The sequence below is a fragment of the Hylobates moloch genome, unplaced genomic scaffold (genome assembly GCF_009828535.3).
Source record: "Hylobates moloch isolate HMO894 unplaced genomic scaffold, HMol_V3 SCAFFOLD_28, whole genome shotgun sequence".
In the NCBI taxonomy this organism is placed as follows: Eukaryota; Metazoa; Chordata; class Mammalia; order Primates; family Hylobatidae; genus Hylobates; species Hylobates moloch.
In genome coordinates, this window is record NW_026652303.1 from 1102783 (window position 1) to 1129867 (window position 27085).

Genomic DNA, 27085 nt, shown 5'->3' on the forward strand with positions numbered 1-27085 from the left:
GATGGAGATGAAATATTGTTGCAGAAGGCGCTCAGGAAAATTTTCTTTTTTCTTTGGAAGGGAGCACTTCTAAACTCCTTTTAGACATGAAGGGGAGGAATGAACTTGCCATTCTATCCAGAATAATTGTTCTAACCATTAGGTTTTAGTTGATTAATTCATTCATGTATTCTACAAATATGGATTATTGTATGTAAGATACACTAGGGGTGCAATGGGAAGTGCAAAGAGGAGTAAGATATCAATCACGCCCTTTAAGAGCTTGCATTTTGTCAGGAATGTCAAGAGTGTTAATATGACTCATTTGTAGCTGGAAAAGTAAAACATCTGAGGAAATAATAACAAAGATAATACTTATGTTTTTGCTGGCTGTTAACTCACAAACAGATTGAAGAGTTGACCAGCAACCTGCCCCAGCTCCAGTCTTTGTCCAGCAGCGCATCCTCCGTGGACAGCATAGTTAGCTCTGAGACTCCCAGCCCACCAAGTAAACGGAAGGTGACCACCAAGATCCAAGGAAATGCTAAGAAGGCTTTATTAAAGTGGGTTCAGTACACGGCTGGCAAGTAAGTATCAAGAGTTTGTCTAAATTCAAAACCCTTAAATTGAGTTATGAATGTATTACTAATTGCAACTTCTAATGATTGCAAAATGTGAAGAGACATTTGAATGAATGGCTTTGCTTTAGCGCTTGTTTCACTCTTGCCTTGAATTGAGATATAAACACAAATCACCACTAATACTCTAGGAGAATACTCTTGAAAAATTAATTTTTTCTTTATTCATGTGATTGGGCCTAATTAATTAAACTGATTAATCCTAAACTTTGAGTAGCATGAGGGATAATTCTATTTAGGTCATTGTTTAGAGTTTCTGCTCCTATTAAATAAACTTTACATAAATAAATTTGAAGTTGAAACTTGATTATCTCTTCATGAGACTATTATGTTCTATTTAAGAACAGTGTGAACTAAGGTACACATTCCAAAAACATTTTTTTTTTATGTTCTGAAACTTTCTAGCAATTTTAGTTTTAAATTTTTTCCCTTTGGTCTCATTTTTTATCTAGAGTGTAGATTTTTTTGTCAACTCTAGCTTTGTGAGCTGAGAATTTGCATCTAGTTTTCAGTTTTTCCTCTAGGCATGATAAATTTACATGTGTATACATTTATATGATAATAGTGGATAGAAAATGACTGCTGTCAGCCAGGCACTGTGATTCATGCCTATAATCCCAGCACTTTGGTAGGCTGAGGTGGGCAGATTGCCTGAGGTCAGGAGATCGAGACCAGCCTGGCCAATATGGTGAAACCCCATCTCTACTAAAAATACAAAAATTAGCTGGGCGTGGTGGCGCGTGCCTGTAATCCCAGCTACTTGGGAGGCTGAGGCACCAGAATCGCTTGAACCTGGGAGGTGGAGGTTGCAGTGAGCTGAGATCAAGATTGTGCCATTGCACTCCAGTCTGAGCGACAGAGCTAGACTCCATCTCAAAAAAACAAAACAAAACAAAACAAAACAAAAACAAAACAAAAACAGAAAGAAAAGAAAAAGAGTGCTCTCAAAAAGTATTTTCTCATAGCAATTTCAGTGGAGTTTTCAGCTGATCATATAAGTATTTTGTGGTCTGATGTGGTCAGGGGTAAGTCCTTTCATGTAGAGTATGCTTTTGTTTGATTTTCCTAAACAACATGTAAAATTACTCATTTTTTATCTTTGTTTTGCATGCTTAAATCTAATCTGAATTTGATTCTCTACTTCTGGAAAATAGTTGTAAACAAGTACTTATTATAAAATATTGAGGTACCAAACATAGGGAGTTCTATTTTTAAGGTGTTTGAAGAGCAAAAATAAAAAAAAAAGAGAAACAGAAAGGATGTAATTAGTGTTACTAATTTATGTTGTTTTGTTTAACTTTTAAAGTGTGTTGCTGGCTTTCTAATTTGGGGTATGTTTTCATGATTCAAGTTGTAGTCAAATATATTTCTGAAAACAAAGCTTTGTGGCTGTTTAGAATCTGAAGTAGAAATGAAATAAAAAACCCTTCCCACATTGCTGGAACACTGTTTAATTGCATCCACAGTGGCATTACTAATCTCTCTTAACAACTTCACTGGGTAGGGAGAAGACTGGTGACTGCACGCTGATGTGTCACGATGCTATTGCAATTAAACTTTGTAATAATGTCAAGGTGATATTCTGTGGTCCATTGCTTCACACGGCATTAAATTAACCAAAAACAAATTGATTTTTCTTTTAATAAAACAGTAGCTTGAAGTAAACTCAAATTTAATGCTGTTGGAGTTATCCAGCATTTAATTTAGTTTCATGCATGCAATGTTGGGTTTCAAAGATGTGCAACAGTCTGGTGACAGCTCAAAGTCATTGCTACAACTTACATATTGATAACATCAGTGGAAGTTTTACTTTCCTTATCTGGGCCAATGTCCAGAATCCTGGGCCTGAGGTTCTCCACCCGTGAGCAATTAATAAGATCCATTTCTTTTGTAGCTGCATAAATTGTAGAGGTTTGAGGCGATGACTTTTCTCTGCCATAAAAATTCTGTAATGAACACATGATTCCATGATGCTATCAAACTGTTGATAATTTTTTCTAAAAACTGCTTTTTATACTATCCCAGTATGTACTTTTCAAGCAACTTATTATCTAACATGTGTAAAAGACTTTAGAATCTATATCCATTTTGAGGTGTGAGTGATGTTATTCCTAAAATCATACTATTTCGTTGGACTCTAGTTTGGAGGTTCATCACACTCATAAGATTGAAGAGGGTGGGAAATGATAAAACATCCAGTAAACACTAGACTACTTATCAGGATGTATCCACTGTTTTCGTATAAAGTTTAAAAATATTTGAGAAATAAATTTAAAAATGGTTTCAGTAACATAAGATAGTTAAGCCCTCTAATTTTTAACACTAATTTCATCCACTATCAATACATATTATCAGAAATAAAAGCTTTAAGTTATAGCATATCTTATATTGGCATACCTTTTGTCACATTTATAAGAAGAACAATTATATTTTCTGACAAAAATTAGTAAGGTAACAAAATAAATAAATATATGCATATCCATAGCTATTCAAAGTAGCTTGAAGTAAATACATATTAGAGGTCAGAAATGCTTATAAATTGGGCACCGCTCATCACTTCTTTAAATGGTATGTCTTTCTTTTGGTTCATATCTAAAATTCTCAAATAAGAGGTTTGAACTAAAACGAAAACTTTTAAGGAATATTACCTACTACTTTAACTGATACAATAGGAAACAGTGTGTGTGTGTGTGTGTGTGTGTGTGTGTGTGTGTGTGTGCATACCTACATATATTTTTTCAACAAATATAGAAGAAATAAAATGTGCTGAAACATTTTTACTTATTTCATTACAGTAGATATGTAGAAAAGCGTATTATGTATTTCTCTTTGAAAATGTCTAAAACAATACATAAGTTCAAGAAAGTTACTAATAGCTAATTACATGGTGAATATTTATTAGCTAATTATTTATTTACACCCCACTTAATTTTGTTAAAAACTAATTTGAGGTGGCTTAACAAGATAAAAAACATTTTTAAATGAGGAAATGTGGACAAAGAAAAATAAAATGAAGTCGGAGATGGATTACAAATGAGTAGATAAAAAGGACATACTGTTCAACCTGCATGATTGCCAGCTGTCAGCTGAAAAAAATTATATCCATACTACCAGAGACAAACTTGAAAATAACTAAGAGAAGATTCAAGATTACTTTACAATTTCTGGAGTCTCATAAAATTGTTTTTAGGATATTTATTGAAGCCAATGATCAGGCTCAGTGATGCATAATATGTTTTATGCAAACAGTGTACGTTGGTAAAACATGTTTTAAAGTGAACAATAAGTTGTCTACAATAAAATTTAAGGATAGGCTGTGCACGATGGCTCACACCTGTAATCCCAGCACTTTGGGAGGCCGAGGCGGGTGGATCACTTGAGGCCGGGAATTTGAGACCAGCCTGGACAACATGATGAAACCCTGTCTCTACTAAAAATACAAATATTAGCCAGGCATTGTGGCACATGCCTTAAATCCCAGCTACTTGGGAGGCTGAGGCGCAAGAATCCCTTGAGCCTGGGAGGTGGAGGTTGCAGTGAGCCGAGATAGTGCCACTGCACTCCAGCCTGGGCAACAGAATGAGTGAGATTCTGTCTCAATAATAATAATAATAGTAATAATAATGGACACTTAAAAACTTATTATATTAATCAGCATACCATTCAAGTTGTATTTTTTCATGAAAATTTTGAGATTCTAGTAAAAATTAATCGAGTGATATTTCTGCTTTATTTAGAGACAGCTATAAGGTTAATGAGACTAACTTTTTAAAAAGAAGCTACTAGATGACTTTATCCATTGAATGTTCCGTAATTTAGTGGTCATATTTGCAGGCCCTCCACCTATTCAAGGGGTGCAGCTGATGCTCAAAATCATCTTTACAACTCTGTTTTCCGAACTGCCTTTATAATTGTTAAGTTACATGTAGAAAAAAAAAAATCATTCATTGTGAGCTTGCCTCGCTTCTGTTTTCCAACAGCAAAATATGACTACCAACTTGAATCAGTTTCTTAATAACTGGCTTTGAGTTAATCAAATCCACAACCAAAGAAAAAAGATTTACCACCAGGGCTTTGCCCTCAAGACAATTACAAAAAAGGAGCTTAAAAACAATTTTATTGATGGAGTAATTGGAATTATTGTTTGCATTTAGGTGGAATACAGGGTCTCTTGTGAACACTTTGAGATATAATTGCAATATTTGCATTTGTCTATTCTATTGCATTTGAAAGTATTCAGCCACATTATCTTAGTCTGTGATAACCTGTGTACAACACAGTGCTGCTTCCCATTAGAAACGTGTTAGCTCTTTCTACCAAAAATATACACTGGTTAATTACTATCACTTTTGGCATCTTTATAATTTGTTTTCTTAAAATTTTTTCAGACATTTTTCTCTAAATTGATTTTTCTTTATAAAATAAATGTAAACATCCTTCAGTAGCTCAGCTGGTAGAGCGGAGGACTGTAGGGGTTTGAGCATAAAATAAATGTAAAAATATGCTTTAAATTAACTATCTTAATTGCTGAAAAATCCAACATAGAAATCCCTAATATAGAACTGGAATTTCGACATCTTATCTTGTTGCCCCCTAAAAATTTTGTTTCCCTTAATTTTTCTCAAACACAAAGAACTGATACAACTCTCTGCATATTGTTGGTGAAAAGCACTGGATTTTGCATGAGGCCTTGAAGAAAGTGCTTGTATCTATTCAGAATGTAACATCATTTTATGTTTTTATAACACAAAGGCAGACTGGAATAGAAGTAAAAGATTTTGGGAAGAGTTGGAGAAGCGGGGTTGCCTTTCATTCAGTTATTCATGCCATTCGACCCGAACTGGTGGACTTGGAGAAAGTGAAAGGCAGATCCAACCGAGAAAATCTGGAGGATGCTTTCACTATTGCCGAAACGGAACTGGGGATCCCAAGACTGCTAGATCCTGAAGGTAGGCTGAATATTCATTGACTGTTTTATGCCTTAACACAGAGGGTTTATATGTCTTAAACCCCGAAATACACATGACTTCCAAGATTCTATTGGAGGCCAGAAAGCTGGAGAAATGTGGGAAGTAATGGTATTTTCCTGCGTCAATTTTCTTCTGGATAAATATCTACCACCATGGTTGGGGTAAAATATGATTCCATTGCTCCAAACAGCACTTTGGCATTGGTATATCAGTCGGGTGAACTGGACTTAATATACTTAAGGGTGGAATGAAAGTTTTAGAAGTGTGTGTAAAGAGTTGGAACCAACCCAAATGTCCAACAACGATAGACTGGATTAAGAAAATGTGGCACATATACACCATGGAATACTATGCACCCATAAAAAATGATGAGTTCGTGTCCTTTGTAGGGACATGGATGAAACTGGAAAACATCATTCTCAGTAAACTATCGCAAGGACAAAAAACCAAACACCGCATGTTCTCACTCATACGTGGGAATTGAACAATGAGAACTCATGGACACAGGAAGGGGAACATCACACTCCGGGGACTGTTGTGGGGTGGGGGGAGGGGAGAGGGACAGCATTAGGAGATATACCTAATGCTAAATGACAAGTTAATGGGTACAGGAAATCAACATGGCACATGGATACATATGTAACAAACCTGCACATTGTGCACATGTACCCTAAAACCTAAATTATAATAAAAAAAAAAAAAGAAGTGTGTGTATAAGGGGTAGGTGACAGGATAATATAATTACCCTATATAATCTCAGAGGTCTGGAAGATGTAGATTATTCATACTTAGAAATGTTGTCAACCATGCAGTGTTTTGGTCTCAATCAGCAAACTTCACAAATGTTTGACTAATATTTGTCATTTCAATTGTTTGGCATGGTTTTTGGTAAGGCTGTGAGTGCTAAGACGATTTGGAAATGGAGTGAACTCTTTCAAGCCTTCAAAAGACAATTTAGATGCCTTTGATAAACTTTTATAAACTAATAAGCTGTTAGTTATGTTGAAACAAAAGTATCAAAGTGAAGTTTCCAAATGTCACAGATAATTTCTTATTTGGATTGGCAATTATGGACATTTCTACCAGTGAATGCAGAAATGTAAATATCCAGTGAAAGCAAATTATTTTTCCCCTCCCCTCCCTACCCTTCCTGGCCTCTGGTAACCACCAGTCTACTCTCTATCTTCATGGGATCCACCGAAAATTATTTTTAATGATGGAATTTCAGACTGAACTTCCCTAGCTCTAAAACAAAGAGGATAGACTTGTCTTTCCAAGAGTAAGTTACAGAGACTCAGTTAGGTTTCCTCCGAGATGAAGGGCCCCATGGAGATTCCTTGCCATTTTAGGATTCTGTTTTGAGTCCCACTCTGCCCCCACCCCCACTTTCACTAGGATATCAAAGGGCTTTCTGCCTTCTTTCTGCACAAAAATAAATCAAGGGAAAAACACATATTCCAGCCATCGACTTCAGAGGATGTATCACAGCTGACATTATTCCTAGAGTGGGATGAAAGGAGAATATATACAATTCTTTCATATCCACCAGACCAGAAGATCCTAATATTTTCTTTGATGATTAGAAACTGAGGTTGCCTAAATACAAGGCTATCCTAGATATAAGACATTCCTCTAATTTCTTAATGAGAACTTCCCCTTCAAAAAGTTATTTAGCCAACTTGGATGTATAAGCTTTTAGGGATACAGATTAAGTAGACCAAAAGCCATTATAATAATTATTTTATGATTTACGTATATAGTTAACGGCATATACTATGTTAAATCATGTATTAAATATTGCTTTTCTTTCCACTTTCATATTTCCTGAAAAAAAAGTTTTACTCAATGGTTTGACTCATCTCCTTTGAGTCATTTAACAAATTTCAGAATACATTATCTTTGCTTCCTTTTAGATGGTGTGAGTTGCAGCACTGTTTAAACCCTACACTGCAAGTCTCTAGAAATTATACCTCTAATCAAAAAGAACTTTCATGAAAGATTAGATTAGTTTTATACTTTATTGTGGCAATTTGGTTTGCTTTCTGCTCTATAAATTGCTCTGTAAGATATAATCATTTTTATTGCCTTTAAAATTGATATTTTAAAGACTTGTTTACATGTTTTACTTATGCATTCTTACCTCCATGTATAATTACTAAATCTGTATAAATTTATTTGCCTGATTTTTACCATTTGTATTAGATAAATATCTATGAGCTTCAAAATCACAGTGATTGAGGGCTTCTCAGGCAGTTTCCCTCGAAGAGTGCTTGATTGCTCAAAGCACTGTAATTTGGAGAGAATGCTCCACAAAGAAGAGGCTGCCCAGGAAATTGAATATAAGGCATCTGCCTTTCTTCTAAAGTGAAATTTGTGGGGGCAGAGAGGGGGCTTGTCTATATTTGGCTATATATTATATATATATATATGTCATTCAGTGTCACACTTGTAAGCATTTCTGTACTTCCTATTTATGCCAGTTCTAAAATTTACATATTATTTGTGTTCTATTCACTAGTATGAATAGAACTAGTATGAGATACTGTATGAGTAACCCATTTGTGAGATACTGTCTCACGAGATACTGTGTGTCTTATTTAAATTACATATATGCTACTTTCTTAAATGCTGTTTGTTTAAATGTGTCATCTTTCTGAGTAATATAATTTTCATCATGTAATATCCAGACTAAATTTGGTTTACCCTCCTCCCCCTCCAAAATTCTAAACAGTACTTCTGTTTTCCTTCTGCGTTGAGTGTTTTTAGTGTGATAGCTAGATACCAAAGCTTGTATTATTAAAATCCAATGAATGCTAATTAATTTATTCACATTTCTTTTTATTTTTTCAGATGTTGATGTGGATAAACCAGATGAGAAGTCTATTATGACCTATGTAGCCCAGTTTCTGAAACATTATCCTGACATCCACAATGCAGGCACTGATGGGCAAGAGGATGATGTAGGTATTTGCTTTCTTCAAATATCGCTGGTATATGCAATGACAGTGACTCAGCTTTTTGAGTATACTGTTCTCAGAAAATTAAATTCGAATGCATTTTAATATGAGACCAACTGATTTTAAAAAGATATCACCAAATGGGGTGATGATTAGAGGAAAGGGTTTTTCTGGTTTGTATGTTGGATATATTAGAGAAAGTATTGCTAATAATAAATGTAAGATATGTGATGCTGATACACTAAGACTGAGAAAAGATAGCAGTGTTGGGAATTCCATTTTAGTAATCTGAGAATTGAAGTAATTGTACTTCTGTCATAGCATTTGCACATCTAGATCTTGAATCCCCTCGCTCTGGTTGATCTGATAAAATCTAATTTTGACTTTTGGATTTTATTATGTCTATTGACAGCAAACATATGGAAGTAAGGTACAATTTGTAAAAGTTCTAATTATTCACTGTCGTTAGATTTTTCAGCCTTTAAATAATTTAAATAACATTAACATTTTTCGTGCTGCTCAATTACATATGTTAATTGTCATAAATTTTTTAATCAGGAAAAAAAGGAAAAGGAAAAAATTTTCTGTATTTGACCTTCTGGAGAGAACCTATACTAGAGAAAAATTAATATGTTGATGTTAATTCCCAACATTTGCATATGTATATGGCAGATACATACAATATTTTAATAAAAATAGAATTATGGTGTCCATATAATTTTATAATTTTCTTCTTCCATGAACATTATAAAGAATTCTGCAGGTCATCATATGTATGTACATTAATTTATTACTCAATCTTAATTGTTTTAATTTATAATTTTTGTTGTTATAAGCAATGCTTTTATGAACAATCTTGTAATGAAACATTGTTCTAAGATTCTCTTTTTTTTTTTTTTTTTGTGAGACGGAGTCTTGCTCTTTCGCCCAGGCTGGAGTGCAGTAGTGCAATCTTGGCTCACTGCAACCTCTGCCAGCCGGGTTCAAACGATTCTCCTGCCTCAGCCTCCTGAGTAGCTGTGATTTCAGTTGCACATTACCATGCCCAGCTAATTTTTTCTGTTTCTAGTAGAGATTGGGTTTCACATGTTGGCCAGGCTAGTCTCAGACTCCTGACCTCAAGTGGTCTGCCTGCCTCTGCCTCTCAAAGTGATGGGATTACAGGCATGAGCCACCACACCCGGCCAAGATTCTTCTTTAGAAGTGGAATTCCTAGGCTAAAGGGCATACAAAATTTTAAGGCTTTTAAAAATGTTTCTTGTGTTGCCTTGCAGAAAGTTTGTCCTATTTCACACTCCAACCAAGACACCAGACTGCCTGTTTTCCTGTTTTTTTTTAACAATGGAAATGACCATTCTTTTAATATTTTTCAAGTAGTGTTGTATTCTATTTTTAATTATATACAGAGGTGGATTCACTGAGGAATTTTAAATTAATTAGAAGGTGCTCCTCCTCTTCCTTTCTCCTTTCTTCCTGAAAAAAAATAATTATAAGGCAGACGACATCAGGAAAAATAAGAAATGGAATTTTCAAGATGTGTGAAAAACTGTCTGTCTTCAGGTTCAGGTCTCAACTGGAGTTTTCAGAGCAGTTTGAGATGACAATGAAGAGTAATAAGAAAAGCAAAAAATGTAAAATATGTTTTCTTTTCTTTTTTTTTTTTTTTTGAGACGGAGTCTCACTCTGTCACCCAGGCTGGAGTGCAGTGGCACAATCTCAGCTCACTGCAACCTCTGCCTCCCGGGTTCACACCATTCTCCTGCCTCAGCCTCCCGAGTAGCTGGGACTACAGGCACCCGCCACCTTGCCTGGCTAATTTTTTTCTATTTTTTATTGGAAATGGGGTTTCACTGTATTAGCCAGGATGGTCTCAATCTCCTGACCTCATAATCCTCCCACCTTGGCCTCCCAAAGTGCTGGGATTACAGGCGTGAGCCACCGCACCCGGCCAATATGTTTTCTAAATAGACTTAGAAACATATATAGAGAAGAAAAAGGCTAAGGAGTATAACCAAAAGCTTACAAGTAGATGTCACACCAATAGTTAGAAATCAGTGACTTCATAAAAGAATAGGCAAAATAGAGGTAACTGCTGTTTCCTAGGTCTCTTAGATGAAATTAATTTGGCATTTGATAGAAATATGTTAGCTTCTTAAGAACAATAAGTTCAGGAAACCTCTTTTGTTCCTTGCCAGGATTGGGGCACAAACACTGGCCACCAGAGTGATTTATCTATAGTTATTACTACTAAAGTAATTGTTTCTAAAAAGCACCACAAACGGCTAAAGCAAAGACTCCATGTGCAAATGCTGGCATGGATTGATGCAAATATTTTGGAGTCATCTGGGGCTTGCTGGGTTTTGACAATACTGTTGTGTGAATAAGAAACTCTATAAGAAAACACATTAGACTTACCTCATATAGCACAGAGAAAATCCATCCAAACTTCCATCTGGTTTTTATATGTGAAGTCCTTATATTACCCAGATGGATTTATATCTAATTTGGTGTCTGAGGTTTTACTGTTTTAGAGTCTTTGACATTAATCATCTCTCCAGATTAGTAAACTTTGTGGCTGGAAGCATCTAAAAAAACAAAAAGAGATGCTTTACTTAATGCTCATGAGCAGAAGTTTAATGCAAAAATCCTTAGAGATTTGAAACACACAATCTATTGATATAAGCTTTTTGATATACTTTACTAAAGAGGCTTTATTATTTTCAGAGGTTACTTTAATCATCTAGAAAATAAATTCTGGTCGTTAAAAAAATTCCCTCTATCCCTTTCCTGAAAAGAGGATGCATGTGATTTATTCAGGCTTATCTCAAAAATTATTTTTGAGGAAAATGTATTGGAAACTTTGCCCTTTTTTAGTGGCATTTGTCGTGTAGTGCATAAGCATCCAAAACTGAATATTTTGAATAATGTATTTTTTGTTATGATGTAGGGCTTATATTTAACACAGTTAATGGTCACCTAATTCTGTCTAGTGAACCTTTAATATTTTGTAAACTATGCATATTAGGTTTGAGCCCTCACCTCAAAGTACTCAGTATTTGTCACTCAGCTCTTACTCTCTTAATTCATTTTTTAAAAAATTCTTGACATGAACATATCTACCAGGCTTTCATTTTTGTGTGTATTTGATTTTTATATCCCCTTTGTGATTTTATTTGAATTAAATATTTTATCGATGCCATTTTAAATATGATTTTCTTACTGAAAATCGACATCGCCATGGTTTTTTTTATCTCATCCAATAAAACTGATAAACTTTTCCCCTTAAGATACTTCTTGAATAATTAGCGCTTAGTCATAAATAAATAAAATAGGTCTATTGGCTTATCTCATTCACCTTCTAAACTTTCATTTATTTTTTCACCCATCTGTTCTTCCATTGCAACAAACATTCCTGACTGCCCTAAGAAGCACAGCGCAGGCTTAATTCTTATGAGGACAAAGAAACATGTGTGCTGTGTATATTTATAGGGAAAGTAATATGAGTCCATATACCTCTTCTTTACATAGTTGACCTTCTAAAATATTTAATGTTATTTTGAGACATGTTTACAAAATATATAGCTACATATGACTATTTCAAGTTAAAAATGCCATTTTCTAGAAAACGATGTTGCCTTATTGGAGTCGAATATTTCTGTATTTTCAAAAGCTATGAAAATGTCTTAAAGTAATTATACCCTTGAGATGATCGCCTGTTTCTCTAAAGGCAGATGCCTTTCCATTGATTTTCTTCTTGTTTTCTAAATAATTTTTGACGCTGATTTATATTCTATTTCTATATATTATCTTTTCATATTGTTAGGAAATACTTCCAGGTTTCCCATCTTTTGCAAATTCTATACAAAATTTTAAGGTAAGATTTAAGTAATCTTGCATTGATGACCTCTTTCAAACATCCTGCATTCTGTAGCATTTTAGTCATTCCTTTGCATGTTCTTGTCTTTCTGTATACATTTCTTTTAATATGTCAATCACATCATTTGTGTTTCCTTTCTAACAGAACAAATAACATACATATGTGTTATCAAACGTTAGTGATAGTCTAAGCTACTCCCATGGACTTGCCCATTAATCTTTCATTATAAAATGGTATCTATCAATTAATTTCTTCTTTATAATACTTAATAACACTAATAAGAAGGACTTACAATAACTACGTTTGGTGTCTTTAAATGTGACACAGAAAATAAAAACAAAAGAAAGGTTTAGTTTTGCATCTTAAAATGTTAGCAGAGAATCAACGAACAAGGTGAGTATCCTATTAACTTACCGGTCTGAGTTTCCTCACTCTCTTCTGCTCAGTATTGGGTCTCATGGTTTAGTAAAGTTCATGACGTGGAGTAGGTGCTCAAAAGATATTAGCAGAATGAATGGTTATGAATTCCTGTCCATATCCAAGTTATTGAATGCATGTCCCATATTTCAGTTTTTCCATTTTTCTTTATGTTCCATCTAGGCCACAGGTTAAGGATATTTGTATTTATATCAACATTGTAATAGAAAAATCAGAAGCAACTAATTTCATATCAAATACTAAATTTTTTAAATATCATGCTCCATAAAGTATGAGTTTGTGTATATGTGAACATGATACACAAATGTAAATGTGACTTATGTGTATGTGGTTGTGTGTGTGTGTGTGTGTGTGTGTGTCTGTGTGTGTGTGTATGAGTGAATGAGAGAGAAAGAAAAACAATAAAGTGAAAGAAAAAGTAGAGAGAATGCTGACAGTATAGCTGCTTGGAATTTAGATATAAGCAATAGGTTGCCATGTCTTCTGAATGTGTGTGAAAGTTATCAGTTGAAGAAAAGCCCTAGACTAATGGGCTGTAAATATTGTTTTGTACTTCATTTGTCTCTTAGAAAGGAGAATGTTGAGTATATAAATAGCGACACCCTTCTCACCTTATTGCAATCTGCTAGACACTTTCCAACCATTAGAAAGTCATTTACTAAATAGGCTCTAATAAAGTTATTTTAAGAACATAACCCTTTTCTCTCAGATGACTTTGTGTAACAAATAGCTCCTCTTCAGGGCAGTCAAGTGCTTTTTAAATGCAGAATTTGATGAGCAGCCTGTCCCCAGAGGCTCACAATGAAGTCTTGTGCTCACTGTTAGATGGGTCACTTCTGGTGGCCACACTGACCTCTGGTACCTTGCAGACTCACCAAGAACAAGTATTCTCTCTGAGCTCATAAGAATGTGGTATCAGTGCTTTTCTGGGCATGAGAATCAACTGATAATAAAACATGTACCTTAATTATATTCACCTGTTCATTCAGAAAAGACATCCTGGGAATAACTGAAACTTTGTAGTCTTGGGCTCCAGTTCCATTTCTTTCTACTTTTAACTATGTTTCTAACTTATCTCTTATTCTGCAATCATATATTGAGTGATTCTGAGTGCCAGACACTGTGTTAGATGATGAAATTAAAAAGATACATAAGGAGTGTCAAACACGTCCGTGTGAAGAGCCCACCAAACAGGCTTTGTGTGAGCAATAAAGTTTTTTAATCACCTGGGTGCAGGGAGACTGAGTCCGAAAAACGAGTCAGCAAAGGGAGATAGGGGTGGGGCAGTTTTATAGGATTTGGGTGGGTAGTGGAAAATTACAGTCAAAGGGGGTTTTTCTTTTGCAGATAGGGGCAGGGGTTACAAGGTGCTCAGTGGGGAGCTTCCGAGATTCATAGTCCAGAGAAAGAATTTCACAAGATCAATCGATCAGTTAGGGTGGGGGCAGGAACAAATCACAATGGTGGAATGTCATCGGTTAAGGCAGGAACCAGCCATTTTCACTTCTTTTGTGGTTCTTCAATTGCCTCAGCCATCTGGATGTATATGTGCAGGCTTGGGCTCAGAGACCTGACATTCCTGTCTTCTTATATTAATAAGAAAAACAAAACAAAATAGTGGTGAGGTGTTGGGGCATTGAAAATTTTTGGGGGATGTTTCTCAGGGCTGCTTCGAGCAGGATTGGGCTGATGTGGGAACCTAGAGTGGGAGAGATTAAGCTGAAGAAAGATTTTGGGGTAAGGGGTGATATTGTGGGGTTGTTAGAAGGAGCATTTGTCATATAGAATGATTGGTGATGGCCTGGATGTGGTTTTGTATGAGTTGAGAAACTAAACAGAAGACACAAGGTCAGAATAAGAGAAGGAGAAAAAGAGGTATTAAAGGACTAAGAATTGGGAGGACCCAGGACATCCAGTTAGAGAGTGTCCAAGGGGGTTCAGCATAATTATTTGCTTGGATCACGAGTTTTTGGACTCTATCCTTTAGTTTTTTTTTTATGTTGTCATATACCAGGCCAGATTGATTTAGGTAAAAACAATATTCTTCATTTAAAAATATACAGAGTTCTCCTTTTTCAGCAGTAAGTAAGTTGAGGCCTATTCCTGTCTTCTTATATTAATAAGAAAAATAAAACAAAATAGTGATGAAGTATTGGTGTCATGAAGGGAACAGGAAGCTGTTTGGTCCTATTTGCAAATTGAATTTTGGGAGTAAGGAAAACTAGTGTGCATGTGCCTATCCAATTAGCAGGTAGACACATGTAGGTAGAGGAGCCACAGAAGCAGAAGAGACCTTGTGCAAGGCAAAACTGGACATGCAAAGTGAAAAGATGAGAAGGAGTACTAAAAGAGGTGTCTTGTACCCAGACTCCTAGTGTTATCTGTAAAGTTTCTGTGCCGCAAAAGAAATAGCACTTGAATATAAAATTTTCTTTTTAATTCTCAGCAAGGCAAGGTACTTCTATAGAAGGTTGTGCCCTTACAGATGGAGCAATGGTGAGCGCACACTTAGACAAAGGAGGGGAAGGGGTTCTTCTCCCTGATGCATGTGGCCCCTGCTGCTGTGTCATTCCCCTATTGGCTGGGGTTAGACCGTACAGGCTAAACTAATTTTGACTGGCTAATTTAAAGAGAGTGACGGGGTGAGTGGTTTGGCGGGAAAAATGGTTATGACAGAGCAGGTAATTGGAATAAGTCAGGGTGGAGCAGGTGATTGAAATGAGTCAGGGTGGAACAGGTAATCAAAAAAGGCTGCTTTATGAGGAAGTTAAGTTTAAAAGTAGAAGGCAAAGAATTGAACCTACTGACATATTGATTCTTTGAAAAGAAATTTAGAACTCATATCTAACACTAGGGATCCAGCTAGGGCAGCAGCCATTAGAGGTTGTAATGGGGATTGATGGGGCAACTGGGTAGAGGGGGAGGCTAAATCGAGGAATTATGTCGACAGAAGGGAGGAGATGACCATGGTAGCCTTCTCAGACCTTGAGGGAAAGGCCTCTACTCATCCAGTGAAAGTGTCTACCCAGATCAAGAGGTATTTTAGTTTCCTGACTCAGGGCATGTGGATAAAGTCAATTTGCCAGTCCTGGGCAGGGGCAAACCCCTGAGCTTGATGTGTAGGGAAGGGAGGGGGCCTCAGAAATCCCTGAGGAGTGGCAGAATAGCAAATGGAACACTGAGAAGTGATTTCCTTCAGGATAGATTTCCATGATGGAAAGCAAATGAGAGGTTCTAAGAGGCGGGCTGGTGGCTTGTAACCTACGTGGAAGAGGTTATGAAAAACGATAGAATGGAATGAGCCTGTAAGGCTGGAAGGAGGAATTTTCCTTGGTCCAAGAACTATTTGCCTTGAGTAGGGAGGGATTGATAGGTGGAAACTTCAGTGGGAGAGTAAGTAGGAGTGACTGATGAGAAGGAGAAAAACTGGCCATGAGGGACATAAGTAGGAATACTGACTGCTTCTTTAGCTGTCTTATCAGCATAATTGTTGCCTTGAGCAATGGGGTCTGAGGCCTTTTGATGGCCTTTGCAGTGAAGGACTCCAGCTTCCTTTGGAAGTAAAGCAGCCTTGAGAAGAGTTTTTATTAAAGAGGCATTATGATGGAGGACCCTTGCGTAGTGAGGAAACCTCTTTCAGCCCATATAACAGCATGGTGGTGCAGGATATGGAAGGCATAGTTAGAGTCAGTATAAATATTGACGTGTAGTCCCTTTGCAAGAGTGAGGGCCTAAGTTAAGGCAATGAGTTTGGCTTGCTGAGAGGTAGTGGAGGGGGGCAGAGCAGTAGCCTCAATGATAGATGTAGAAGATACTATAGCATGGCCTGCCTTTGCTGGTGAGTGGCGATTAGGCCTGGTGGAACTGCCATCAATAAACCAAGTGTGATCAGGGTGAGGAACAGGAAAGAAGGAAATATGGGGAAATGGAGTGAATGCCAGGTGGATCAGAGAGATACAGTCATGGGGGTCAGGTGTGGTATCAGGAATAATGTGGGAAGCCAGATTGAAGTCCAGGCCAGGAACAATGGTAATTGTGGGAGATTCAACAAATAGTGAGTACAGATGAAAGAGCTGGGGGGAAGAAAGTATACACGTCAAGTGTGAGGAGGAAAATAGATTTTGAAAGTTATGGGAACTGTAGAGAGTAAGTGGAGCATAGCTTGTGATTTTGAGGGACTCTAAAACTATTAAAGCGGTGGCTGCCACTGCATACAGACATGAAGGCCAGCTCAGAACTGTGAGGTCAAGTTGTTTGGACAGAAAGGCTACAGGGCGTGGTCCCGGCTCTTATGTAAGAATTCCCACCTCACAGCCCTGTACTTTGGCTGCATGTAATGAAAAGGGTTGGGATGAGTTAGGGAGAGCTAGTGTGGGAGCAGCTTTTAGGGCTGTTTTTAAGGAACAGGAAGAAGAGTGGGGAAAGGATTTGGGATCTATGGGGTCAGCTAGGTTTCCTTTTGTGAGTTTATAGAATGGTTTAGTCAGGATGGCAAAACCAGATATCCAAAGGCGAAAGTACCTAACTATGCCTAGGAAGGAAAGGAGTTGTTGCTTTGTAGAAGGGGCTGGGGTTTGGGAGATTAGCCGGACACAATCAGCAGGGAGAGCATGTATGTTTTTATGAAGAATTATGCTGAGATAGGTAATGGATGAGGAAGAAATTTGGGCTTTGGCCAGGGAGTTGCAATATCCTTTTGAGAATAGATGTTGGAGGAGCAAGAGGGCATCCTGTTGGGAAGATTTGTAGGAGGGGTTATAAAGTAGAAGGTTGTCAAAGTATTGAATAAGGTGAGAAGCAGATTGACAGAAAGAAAGTAAAGTATGAGAAAGGGCTTGACTGAAGTAATGGGGGCTGTCCCAGGTAAGTTGCTGAGACTGATGGGTGTCAGGGTCAGTCCAAATGAAAGGGAAGAGAGGCTGGGATGAAGGGTGTAAAGCAATAGTAAAGAAAGCATCTTTGAAATCCAGAACAGAATAATGGGTTGTGGAGGGAGGTACTGAGGATAGGAGAGTATATGGGTTTGACACCACGGGGTGGATAGGCAAGACAATTTTGTTGATAAGACGAAGATCCTGGACAGGCTTTAGTCCTCTCAAGGCCTGTTGTGGGATGGGATACTAGTGTTTAGTGGGGTAAGGGTGATTAGATTTTAATGGGATAGTAATGGGCATGTGGTCAGTTGCTAGGGAGGGAGTAGAGTTGTCCCATACTTGTGGGTTAAGGTGTGGGGTACACAAGAGGAAGACACGAAGGAGGTTTTAAATGGGGAAAAGGGTAGCAATGAGAGGTGGCTGTAGCCCAGGAATAGTCAGAGAAGCAGATAATTTAGTTCAAATGTCTTGACCTAACAAGCAAACTGGGCAGATGGGGATAACTAAAAAAGAGTGCATAAAAGAATGTTTTCCAAGTTGACACCAGAGTGGGGGAGTTTTAAAGGGTCTAGCAGCCTGGCCGTCAATACCTACAACAGTTATGGGGGCAAGGTACACAGGCCCTTGAAAAGAAGGTAATGTGGAGTGGGTAGCCTCCATATTGATTAAGAAGGATATGGACTTACCCTCCACTGTAAGAGTTACCTAAAGCATCTGTGATGGTCCAGGAGGCTTCCGAGGTGATTGGGCTGTGTCAGTCTTCAGCTGCTAAGCCGAGAAGATTGGGAAGGAGTCAGTCAGAGAGCCTTGGGCCAGAGTTCCAGGGGCTCTGGGAGTGGCTGCCAGGCAAGTAGGACAGTCCGATTTCCAGTGGAGTCCTGCACAATTGGGACACGGCTTAGGAGGAATCCCAGGCTGTGGGCATTCCTTGGCCCAGTGGCCAGATTTCCAGCACTTGAAGCAAGATCCTGGGGGAGGAGGTCCTGGAGGAATGCCTGGCCACTGCGATTTAGGTGTTTTGAAGTTCTTGTGTGCTGGAGATGTGGCTGGGGTTTCTCTTACAGTGGAGGCAAGTAATTGCAACTCAGACATATGTCGCCACTTGGCTGCCTCTTCTCTATTATTGTACAACTTGAAGGTGAGGTTGATTAAGTCCTATTGTGGGGTTTGAGGGCTGGTATCTAAGTTTTGGAGCTTTTTCTAATGTCAGGAGCGGGTTGGGTAATAAAATGCATATTGAGAATAGGACAGCCTTCTGGCCCCTCTGGGTCTAGGGTGGTAAAGCATCTAAGGGTTGTTGCCAAACAGGCCATGAACTGGGCTGGGCTTTTATATTTGATGAAAAAGAGCCTAAACGCTAACTGATTTGGGAGAGGTCAGATAAAGAAAAAGGAGGGTTAACCTTGACTATGCCTTGAGCTCCATCCACCTCCGTAAGAGGAAATTGTTGGGCAGGTAGGGGAGGGCTAGTTGTGGAATGAAACTGTAAGCCAGACAGGGTGTGAGGAGGGGAGATGATAGAAGGATTATAGGGCTGGGGAGCGGAGGCTGAGGAAGAATTGGGACCTGGCTCAGCCTGGCGAGGAGCAGCCTGGGGAGGAGGGGAGAGGTCAGATGGGTCCACAGAAAAGGAGGATTCAAAGGACTCAGAGCTTGGGGTGGAGACTGAAGGAATAGACAGGAGAGAAAGAAGAAAGATTTGGGATGAGTTGCACTGGGAGCAGAGACTAGGGAGGGACTGATGTATAAAAGAATGCCTGGACATCGGGCACCTCAGACCATTTGCCCATTTTTTGGCAAAAATCATCAAGGTCTTGTAAGATGGAGAAATCAAAAGTGCTGTTTTCCAGCCATTTAGAACCATTGTTGAGTTTGTACTGGGGCCAAGAGGTGTTGCAGAAGAAAGTAAGGCATTAGGGGTCTAAAGGTCAGGTGTGAGATGAAGAACTTTTAAGTTCTCAAGAACGAGGCTAATGGAGAAGAAGGGGGAATGGAGGGTGGAAGCTTACCCATAGTGAAGGAGGTAAGTTTGAAGAGAAAGGTAGAGACACGGAGAAGGGGGTGGTGAGCAGTCCTGGGCTGTAACGTGGGTGAGCAGCCAAAGCAGGCGTCCCCACAATTGACTTGCCACCAAGGGAATGTGGGTAAATGACCAAGGCAGGCATCCCCACAGTGATCAGACACCGATGGAATGTGGGTGAATGAACAGGGCAGGCGTCTGCGCGGTGATTAAACACCAAGGGAAGACTGTCTTCCCAAGTCCGTGACCCGCGCCAGAGTTTTGCATCCACATATAAAATATGTCTCTTTGTCTCTACTAGAGAGGAAAAAGAAATGGAATTGGAAGGACAGGGAGATTGAAAGGTAGCGAGAGAAGCTGGAGAAGAGAGTGAAAAGACCGCTTACTCGATTTGAAATTAGTAAGATGTTCCTTGGGCTGGCCTGAGGACCCAAGGTCATAGGTGGATCTTCGCATGGAGTGAGGGTGAGGACAGGGGACCGGTCTCCCGAAGGAGTCCCCCTGTCCCAGGTCTTCAGCACCAAATGTCACATGCATCTGTGTGAAGAGCCCACCAAACAGGCTTTGTGTGAGCAATAAAGCTTTTTAATCACCCGAGTGCAGGCAGACTGAGTCCAAAAAAGGAGTCAGCAAAGGGAGATAGGGGTGGGGCAGTTTTATAGGATTTGGGTGGGTAGTGGAAAATTACAGTCAAAGGGGCAGGGGCGGGGGTTATAAGGTACTTGGTGGGTAGCTTCTGATATTCATTGTCCAGGAGAAGGAATTTCATAAGGTCAATTGATTAGTTAGGGTGGGGCAGGAACAAATCACAGTGGTGAAATGTCATCAGTTAAGGCAGGAACCAGCCATTTTCACTTCTTTTGTGGTTCTTCAATTGCCTCAGCCATCTGGATGTATACGTGCAGACTTGGGCTCAGAGGCCTGACAAGGATTTTGGATAGTTGTCCCTAGATATTCACAAGTGATTGGTTCCAGGATCCCCCAAGATAGCAAAATTTATGATGCTGAAGTTCCTGATATAAAATACCATAGTATTTGCATATAACCTACACATATCCTCCCATATACTTTTATCTCTAGATTATGTATAATACCTAACACAATGTAAATGCTATTTAAATAGTTGTTATACTGTGTTGTATTTTGTTTGTATTATCTTTTTTGCTGTATTGTTATTTTTATTGTTTATTTTCTGACTATTTTCAATCTGCTATTGATTGGATCTAAGAACACAGAGGGCTGACTTTATATAATGCATTTGGGTGAATATTAGTGCTGAGGTTGTCACAGGATCATAGAGAAGTATTCTTAATATATGATTCCTTCACCAGCAGCATCAGATTCACCTGGGAACTTAGACATACGGATTTTTGGCTCTACCCCACATCTACTCAGCCAGAAACTCTGGGGGTGGTGCCCAGCAATTTGTGTTTTTATAAGCCTCTCAGATGATTCTAGTGTGTCCTAAGTGTGAGAACCATTGGCACAGGAGACAGATGCCCTCACTCAGACTTCTGGTTTAGAAAAAGCTTCCTAGAGTAGGTTGTGCCTGAGCCGAGTTCTGAAAAAGGCATTATCCAAGGGAAAATGTGGTTAAGTGTTTAGGCAGAAGATGACTGCTTTGCAAGACAAGAAAGTGAGGGAAGGCATGGATCATGAGAATGTGACAACCTCTGTACTAGACATGCTACATAGATTACCTCTAATTCTCACCAAAACCATTGAAAGGGTCCGTGATGATTTAACACACCCTTTAGTACATCCTGTAGTACAACAGTAGAGAGGTTAATGAAAAAAAAAAAAAAAAAAGACACACCAAGCTCACAGAGCAAATGCATGGCAAAGCCAGAATTTGAAACCAGTTTAGCCTGCCTCCATAAATGGCATTCTTTCCACTCTGCAACATCACCTGCCAAGGGGGACAGTCATTTTACCTGTGTCACAGCATTATCAGCAGCAAGTGAGATGCTGGAGTTGAAAGCTGTTTCGTAAATGCCGAAAAATCATGTTCGGTATGATTATGAATACTTGGCATTTTTATGAGACACTACATCTTAAGGAAAAGTTAGGATATTTTCACTAAATCAATGCTATTATAGAATGGCCCTTGCCATTACTTGTGAAAATAAGTATGAAAATCTCAATTTTATTTTTCATTTTTGAGATGAGTGGTGACCTGGATACATTTATTCACCAAATAACTTGGTAAATCTCTAATAGGTATTAAGTTCCCAGGGTCTAGAATACCGTGTTGAACAAGATAAATGTGTTTTCTGTCCACATGGAGATTGTAATACCTAATATCAATTTAAATAGTAATATAGACAAGTCACCCAATGGTATTCTGGGTGTAACTTCTCAAATTCAGTCAAAATGAATCCCATCTAGACTGTCTTCTGGGTTACCAATGGCCTTGGGTAGGAAGTAACCCACAGGACTGTGTTTCTACTCCAGCTATTACTCTTATTATTTGTGTGCTTAGGAAATTCCCTCCTGGGTACATTTCTTTATTAAATTAGTGTTACTTGGCAAAAAAAAAAATGGAGTTGGTTAATTTCATTATTCAATACGATAACTAAGATATTTTTCTAGAGTTAACTTTTGCTTCTTACTGTCCTAAGGGGGTAGGGGTGAGGAGAAAGAAAATTTTTCAGAGACAGTTGGGACTTACTAAATATTAAGTCTTTTCTAGAATCAGTCAAGTATTAATCAGCAATTAAATAAATGCACAGATACTAATAAAATTGTAATGTCTCCTCATTTCCAGAGAGAAGACAGGCTAATTTTTAAGGAAATGAAAGTTTGGATAGAACAATTTGAGAAAGATTTGACAAGAGCACAGATGGTGGAATCAAATTTACAGGATAAATATCAGGTAATGTATGGAAAAGCTTTTTGAATTTTTCAAAAGCTATTTTTGACTAATATTTATATACGTCATTTGATCTCTGTTTAATGTTTCAAATTACGTTAATGAGAAAAGTCTTTAAAGACATAACATTCATTACCCTAAGTTTGCATATAATTTAATAATTGTATTTCTAACTTACGTAGATAGTCTTAAGTTGCATTGTGTCCACACTATATATGGAGCACTGAGGCTTTATCACTTTTCCGTAACTCAGCATTATAGATGACTCGGAAAACAAATGCAGAGTCATTGTGTTTATAGAACTCATGATTTTTTTTTTTTGAGATGGAGTCTCACTCTGTCACCCAGGCTGGAGTGCAGTGGCGTGATCTTGGCTCACTGCAAGCTCCACCTCCCAGGTTCACACCATTCTGCCTCAGCCTCCCGAGTAGCTGGGACTACAGGTGCCTGCCACCACACCCAGCTAATTTTTTGTATTTTTAGTAGAGATGGGGTTTCACCGTGTGAAAGGATGGTCTCGATCTCCTCACCTCGTGATCCACCTGCCTCGGCCTCCCAAGTGCTGGGATTACAGGCATGAGCCACCACGCCCGGCCAGAACTCATGATCTTATAGATCTCACCTAACCCAAAAATCTACCAAGAACAAAGAGTTGAGTCAAATTGAAAATTAGTATAAAATAAGCTGAATTTAACAAAGGATTGCAACATGAGTATTGGAGGGTCCCTTAAAGGGATCAGTTTCGACTGCGACCTGCCTAGTCCAACACCACTGCATTCAAGTTGAGCTCAGAGTTAATGTTTTTCCCCAGTCTGACTACAGTGTCATTAATTGGACTTCTGCTTCCAATTTTCACTTCCAAGACACAAAACACAGTTTATTCCCATTTAAAAAGTGTGATTTCAATAGCAAAGACACAGAATCAACCCAAACATCCATCAATGTAGACTGGAGAAATAAAATATGGTACATATACACCATGGAATACTAGGCTGCCATCTAAAGGAACAAGATCATGCCCTTTGCAGGGACATGGATGGAACTGGAAGTCATTATCCTTAGCAAACTAATGCAGGAACAGAAAACCAAACCCTGCATGTTCTCACTTATAAGTGGGAGCTGAACAAGGAGAACACATGGACACATGGAGGAACAACACACGCTGAGGCCTGTGGGGGAGTGGGAGAAGGAGAGCATCAGGAAGAATAGCTAATGGATGCTGGGCTTAGTACCTAGGTGACGGGTTGATCTGTGCAGCAGACCACCATGGCACATGATTACCTATGTAACAAATCTTCCTGTACATGTACCCTAGAACTCAAAATAAAAGTTGAAGAAAAAATAAAAATTAATAAAAATTGTGATTTATTTGATGCAGCATTATCGTTTTTCCCAGTGTAAAGCATCACTCCATTTTAGTGGCAAAATTAAATATAGTATATTCTGAATTATATTCTGTAATATATTCTACTCGACATCATATTTCAGTCATTTCTGCTACAGAAAGAGGTCAAATAAAGTGAGAACTTCAACATGGTAGACAAAAGATTTATCTATGGCATTAGTGATTTTATGTAATCATATCTTTAAAATATGCCTGAATTTAGATGGATGATAGCATCAATATTATAGTTGTCAAACTTAGCAAAGCAATAAATATGTGGTTAATATGTGTGTACTCTTTTGCTTTGAAATTCAATGTAAGCTTTTTTCCCCAAAATAAAAATTTCTGGGCTGGGATCCATTAAAAAATGATTAAGCTAGTAAATGGAGAAAAGAATTGCAAGAACAGAGTGAATATACTTATTTAGTCCACTGATGAGGTTTTAGGTTTGGCATCAATTATCAAAAAATAAATTCCAAGTTATAAAGCTACCTGTTATACAGATGCTAGTTCATGAGGGAAACAAAGGCTTAGAAAAGCAAAAAACAGAAACACTCCTTTCAGCCCGAAGGTGATCACTAGTCTCTTAAAAATGGGTTTAGAGACTATCTGAAATCTGAATTTAGGGAAAATTTCATTTCATCTTTACATTATGTAATCAGCATTTTAAATCTCTTTCAGTCTATAGCAAATGCTGCATTTTCCAGTTTTTTTCACTCAGAATCCTGTGGAATAAAATTAAAAAGTTGATTTTATGTTTTTTTTTTTTAAATTTATTTTTATTTTTTATTTTTTTTATCTATTTTTTAAACGGAGTCTCACTCTGTCGCCAAGCTGGAGTGTAGTGGCGTGATCGTGATCTCAGCTCACTGCAACCTCCGCCTCCCAGGTTCAAGCGATTCTCCTGCCTCAGCCTCCTGAGTAGCTGGGACTACAGGCGTGTGCCACTATGCTCGGCTAATTTTTGTATTTTTAATAGAGACGGGGTTTCACCATGTTGGCCAGGATGGTCTCAATCTCTTGACCTCGTGACCCGCCCGCCTCGATCTCCGAAAATACTGGGGTTACAGGCATGAGCCACCGTGCCCAGCCTATGTTTTGGTATTTTTAAAATTCCATTCAATTAGAGAAAATGGAAGAAAAACTTGTAGGTAAAATTCTAGTTCACTATCTCCCCCCAGTGTTCTTCATGTGAATTTACATGTTTGTTTATAATTTTGAAATTCTTTTAGTTGTGTTATCTGCTAACTTTTGTCGGGCCATTCTCCTGTTCTGCAACATAATTGCACATTTTAATTATATTTTCATTTTATGTTTAGATTTGGAGTCACATTTTAGGATGGGTTAATTTAATTAATGTAAAATATAAAACTTTAAAAATTGTTTTAATGTTAGCGTTAAGCTTATAGTTAAGTCTACATATAATACATTGATGTCAACTGTACTGTGACATACTTAATATTTTAATACCATGAAATTAAAGCAAAGGATTATCATGTAAACATGGTCCCCTAAAGTAAACCTCTTTATGCAGGCTTACTTAAACACAAATCTAGACAGCTTTAATTCTGCATTATTTTGATATATGCAATTTCTATTTGTAAATTGTTTGGTACTTGAAATAAAGCAACTATCTTGATTATTAGCTAAGATTTATACTCCTGTTTACTATGATTTCCTGACAAACATATACTGGTACATAAATTCCTTGACTGGAAATGAGAAATCCTAGGCTTTAGTCCTACCTCTACTACTTGTCCTTGATAAGTCATTTCTGGGCTTCAGAATAATAATGCATGTGTAGGGTGATGGAGAGAACCGGAGAGAATGATACGCAGAAAGCACTTAGCACAGGGTCAAGCTATGTCAGGGCTTGATGAATGACAGCTGCTATTAGTATCATAACTACCATTATTATTAATGACATATATTGAGTGTTATCCAAATAGAAAAGATTGTTATTTAGGAAATGTGCTTTCCTTTGCTTTTGCTTTTTTTGACTCATTGCCATACTGTTGCTGTTTTTCCTCTTTTAGTCATTTAAGCACTTCAGAGTTCAATATGAAATGAAGAGGAAACAGATTGAACATATAATACAACCATTACATAGAGACGGTAAATTGTCACTTGACCAAGCATTGGTAAAACAATCTTGGGATAGAGTGACCTCCAGGGTAAGTTCTCCCACAATTAGTTGTACTGAGCTTAATAAATTTAGAAAGGAATATTTTTCATCATCTATTTCTACACAGTGATATGGCAACAGGTTCTACTGCCTCTGTCTGAGGCTAGAAAGACTTAACTATGGGAGAATCTTTGCCTCCTTGTCTAGTTTTCCTGTAAGTTAATGGAAGTCTTTGGTTTAACAAGCTTTTCTTGCCTTGGCTTCCCGTATGTGATATCAGCCATTGACTAGATGATAGATTAAAATCCTGAGACCATCTGGATCACTTCACACTTTACACAACTTCTTTCTGAGTGGTTTAGAAGAGGTGACTCTCTGGTCTTGTAGCAGATTCTCCAGAGCGGAGCCACAGCAACTTCTTGTATTCCAAAATCATGTTTCATCAACAGTTAATGACCTTCCTGTGTTGACATACAGTTTTACATTCTTTAATTCAAGCATCTTTTTCATCTGATCATGAATCTGAAGGAAAACTGCTCAGTATCTTTCATATTCGTATTATGCTTAAAGACCAAGATTTCAAACCCCTGGAACACTTCTATCACTAATAAGAATATTTGTTTGAACTTACCATATATTCTTTATTTTATTTTATTTTGTTTTTGAGATAGTGTCTTGCTCTGTCACCCAGGCTAAAGTGCAGTGGCACAATCACAGCTCACTGCAGCTTCAACCTCCTTGGCTCAAGCAATCATCCTACCTCAGCCTCCCAAGTAGCTGGGACCACAGGCATGTACCACCATGCTTGGCTAATTTTTTTGTTTGTTTGTTTGTTTGTTTGTTTTTATAGAGATGAGATCTCACTATATTGCCCAGGCTGGTTTTAAACTCCTGGGCTCAAGCATCTCACCCATCTTGGCTTCCCAAATTTCTGGGATTACAGGAGTGAGC

At 37.9% G+C, this 27085-nt stretch overlaps 1 protein-coding gene across 1 annotated transcript in view; it reads left to right on the plus strand.

Moving 5' to 3' along the window:
* Window positions 1-27085, plus strand: part of LOC116463154 (nesprin-1-like) — a 532795-nt gene that overhangs the window by 132164 nt on the left and 373546 nt on the right. The window contains exons 8-13 of the mRNA XM_058434482.1: window positions 388-566; window positions 5370-5566; window positions 8438-8547; window positions 12368-12418; window positions 22521-22628; window positions 26046-26183. Coding sequence (XP_058290465.1) covers window positions 388-566; window positions 5370-5566; window positions 8438-8547; window positions 12368-12418; window positions 22521-22628; window positions 26046-26183 — 783 coding nt within the window. The remainder of the gene's footprint in view (window positions 1-387; window positions 567-5369; window positions 5567-8437; window positions 8548-12367; window positions 12419-22520; window positions 22629-26045; window positions 26184-27085) is intronic.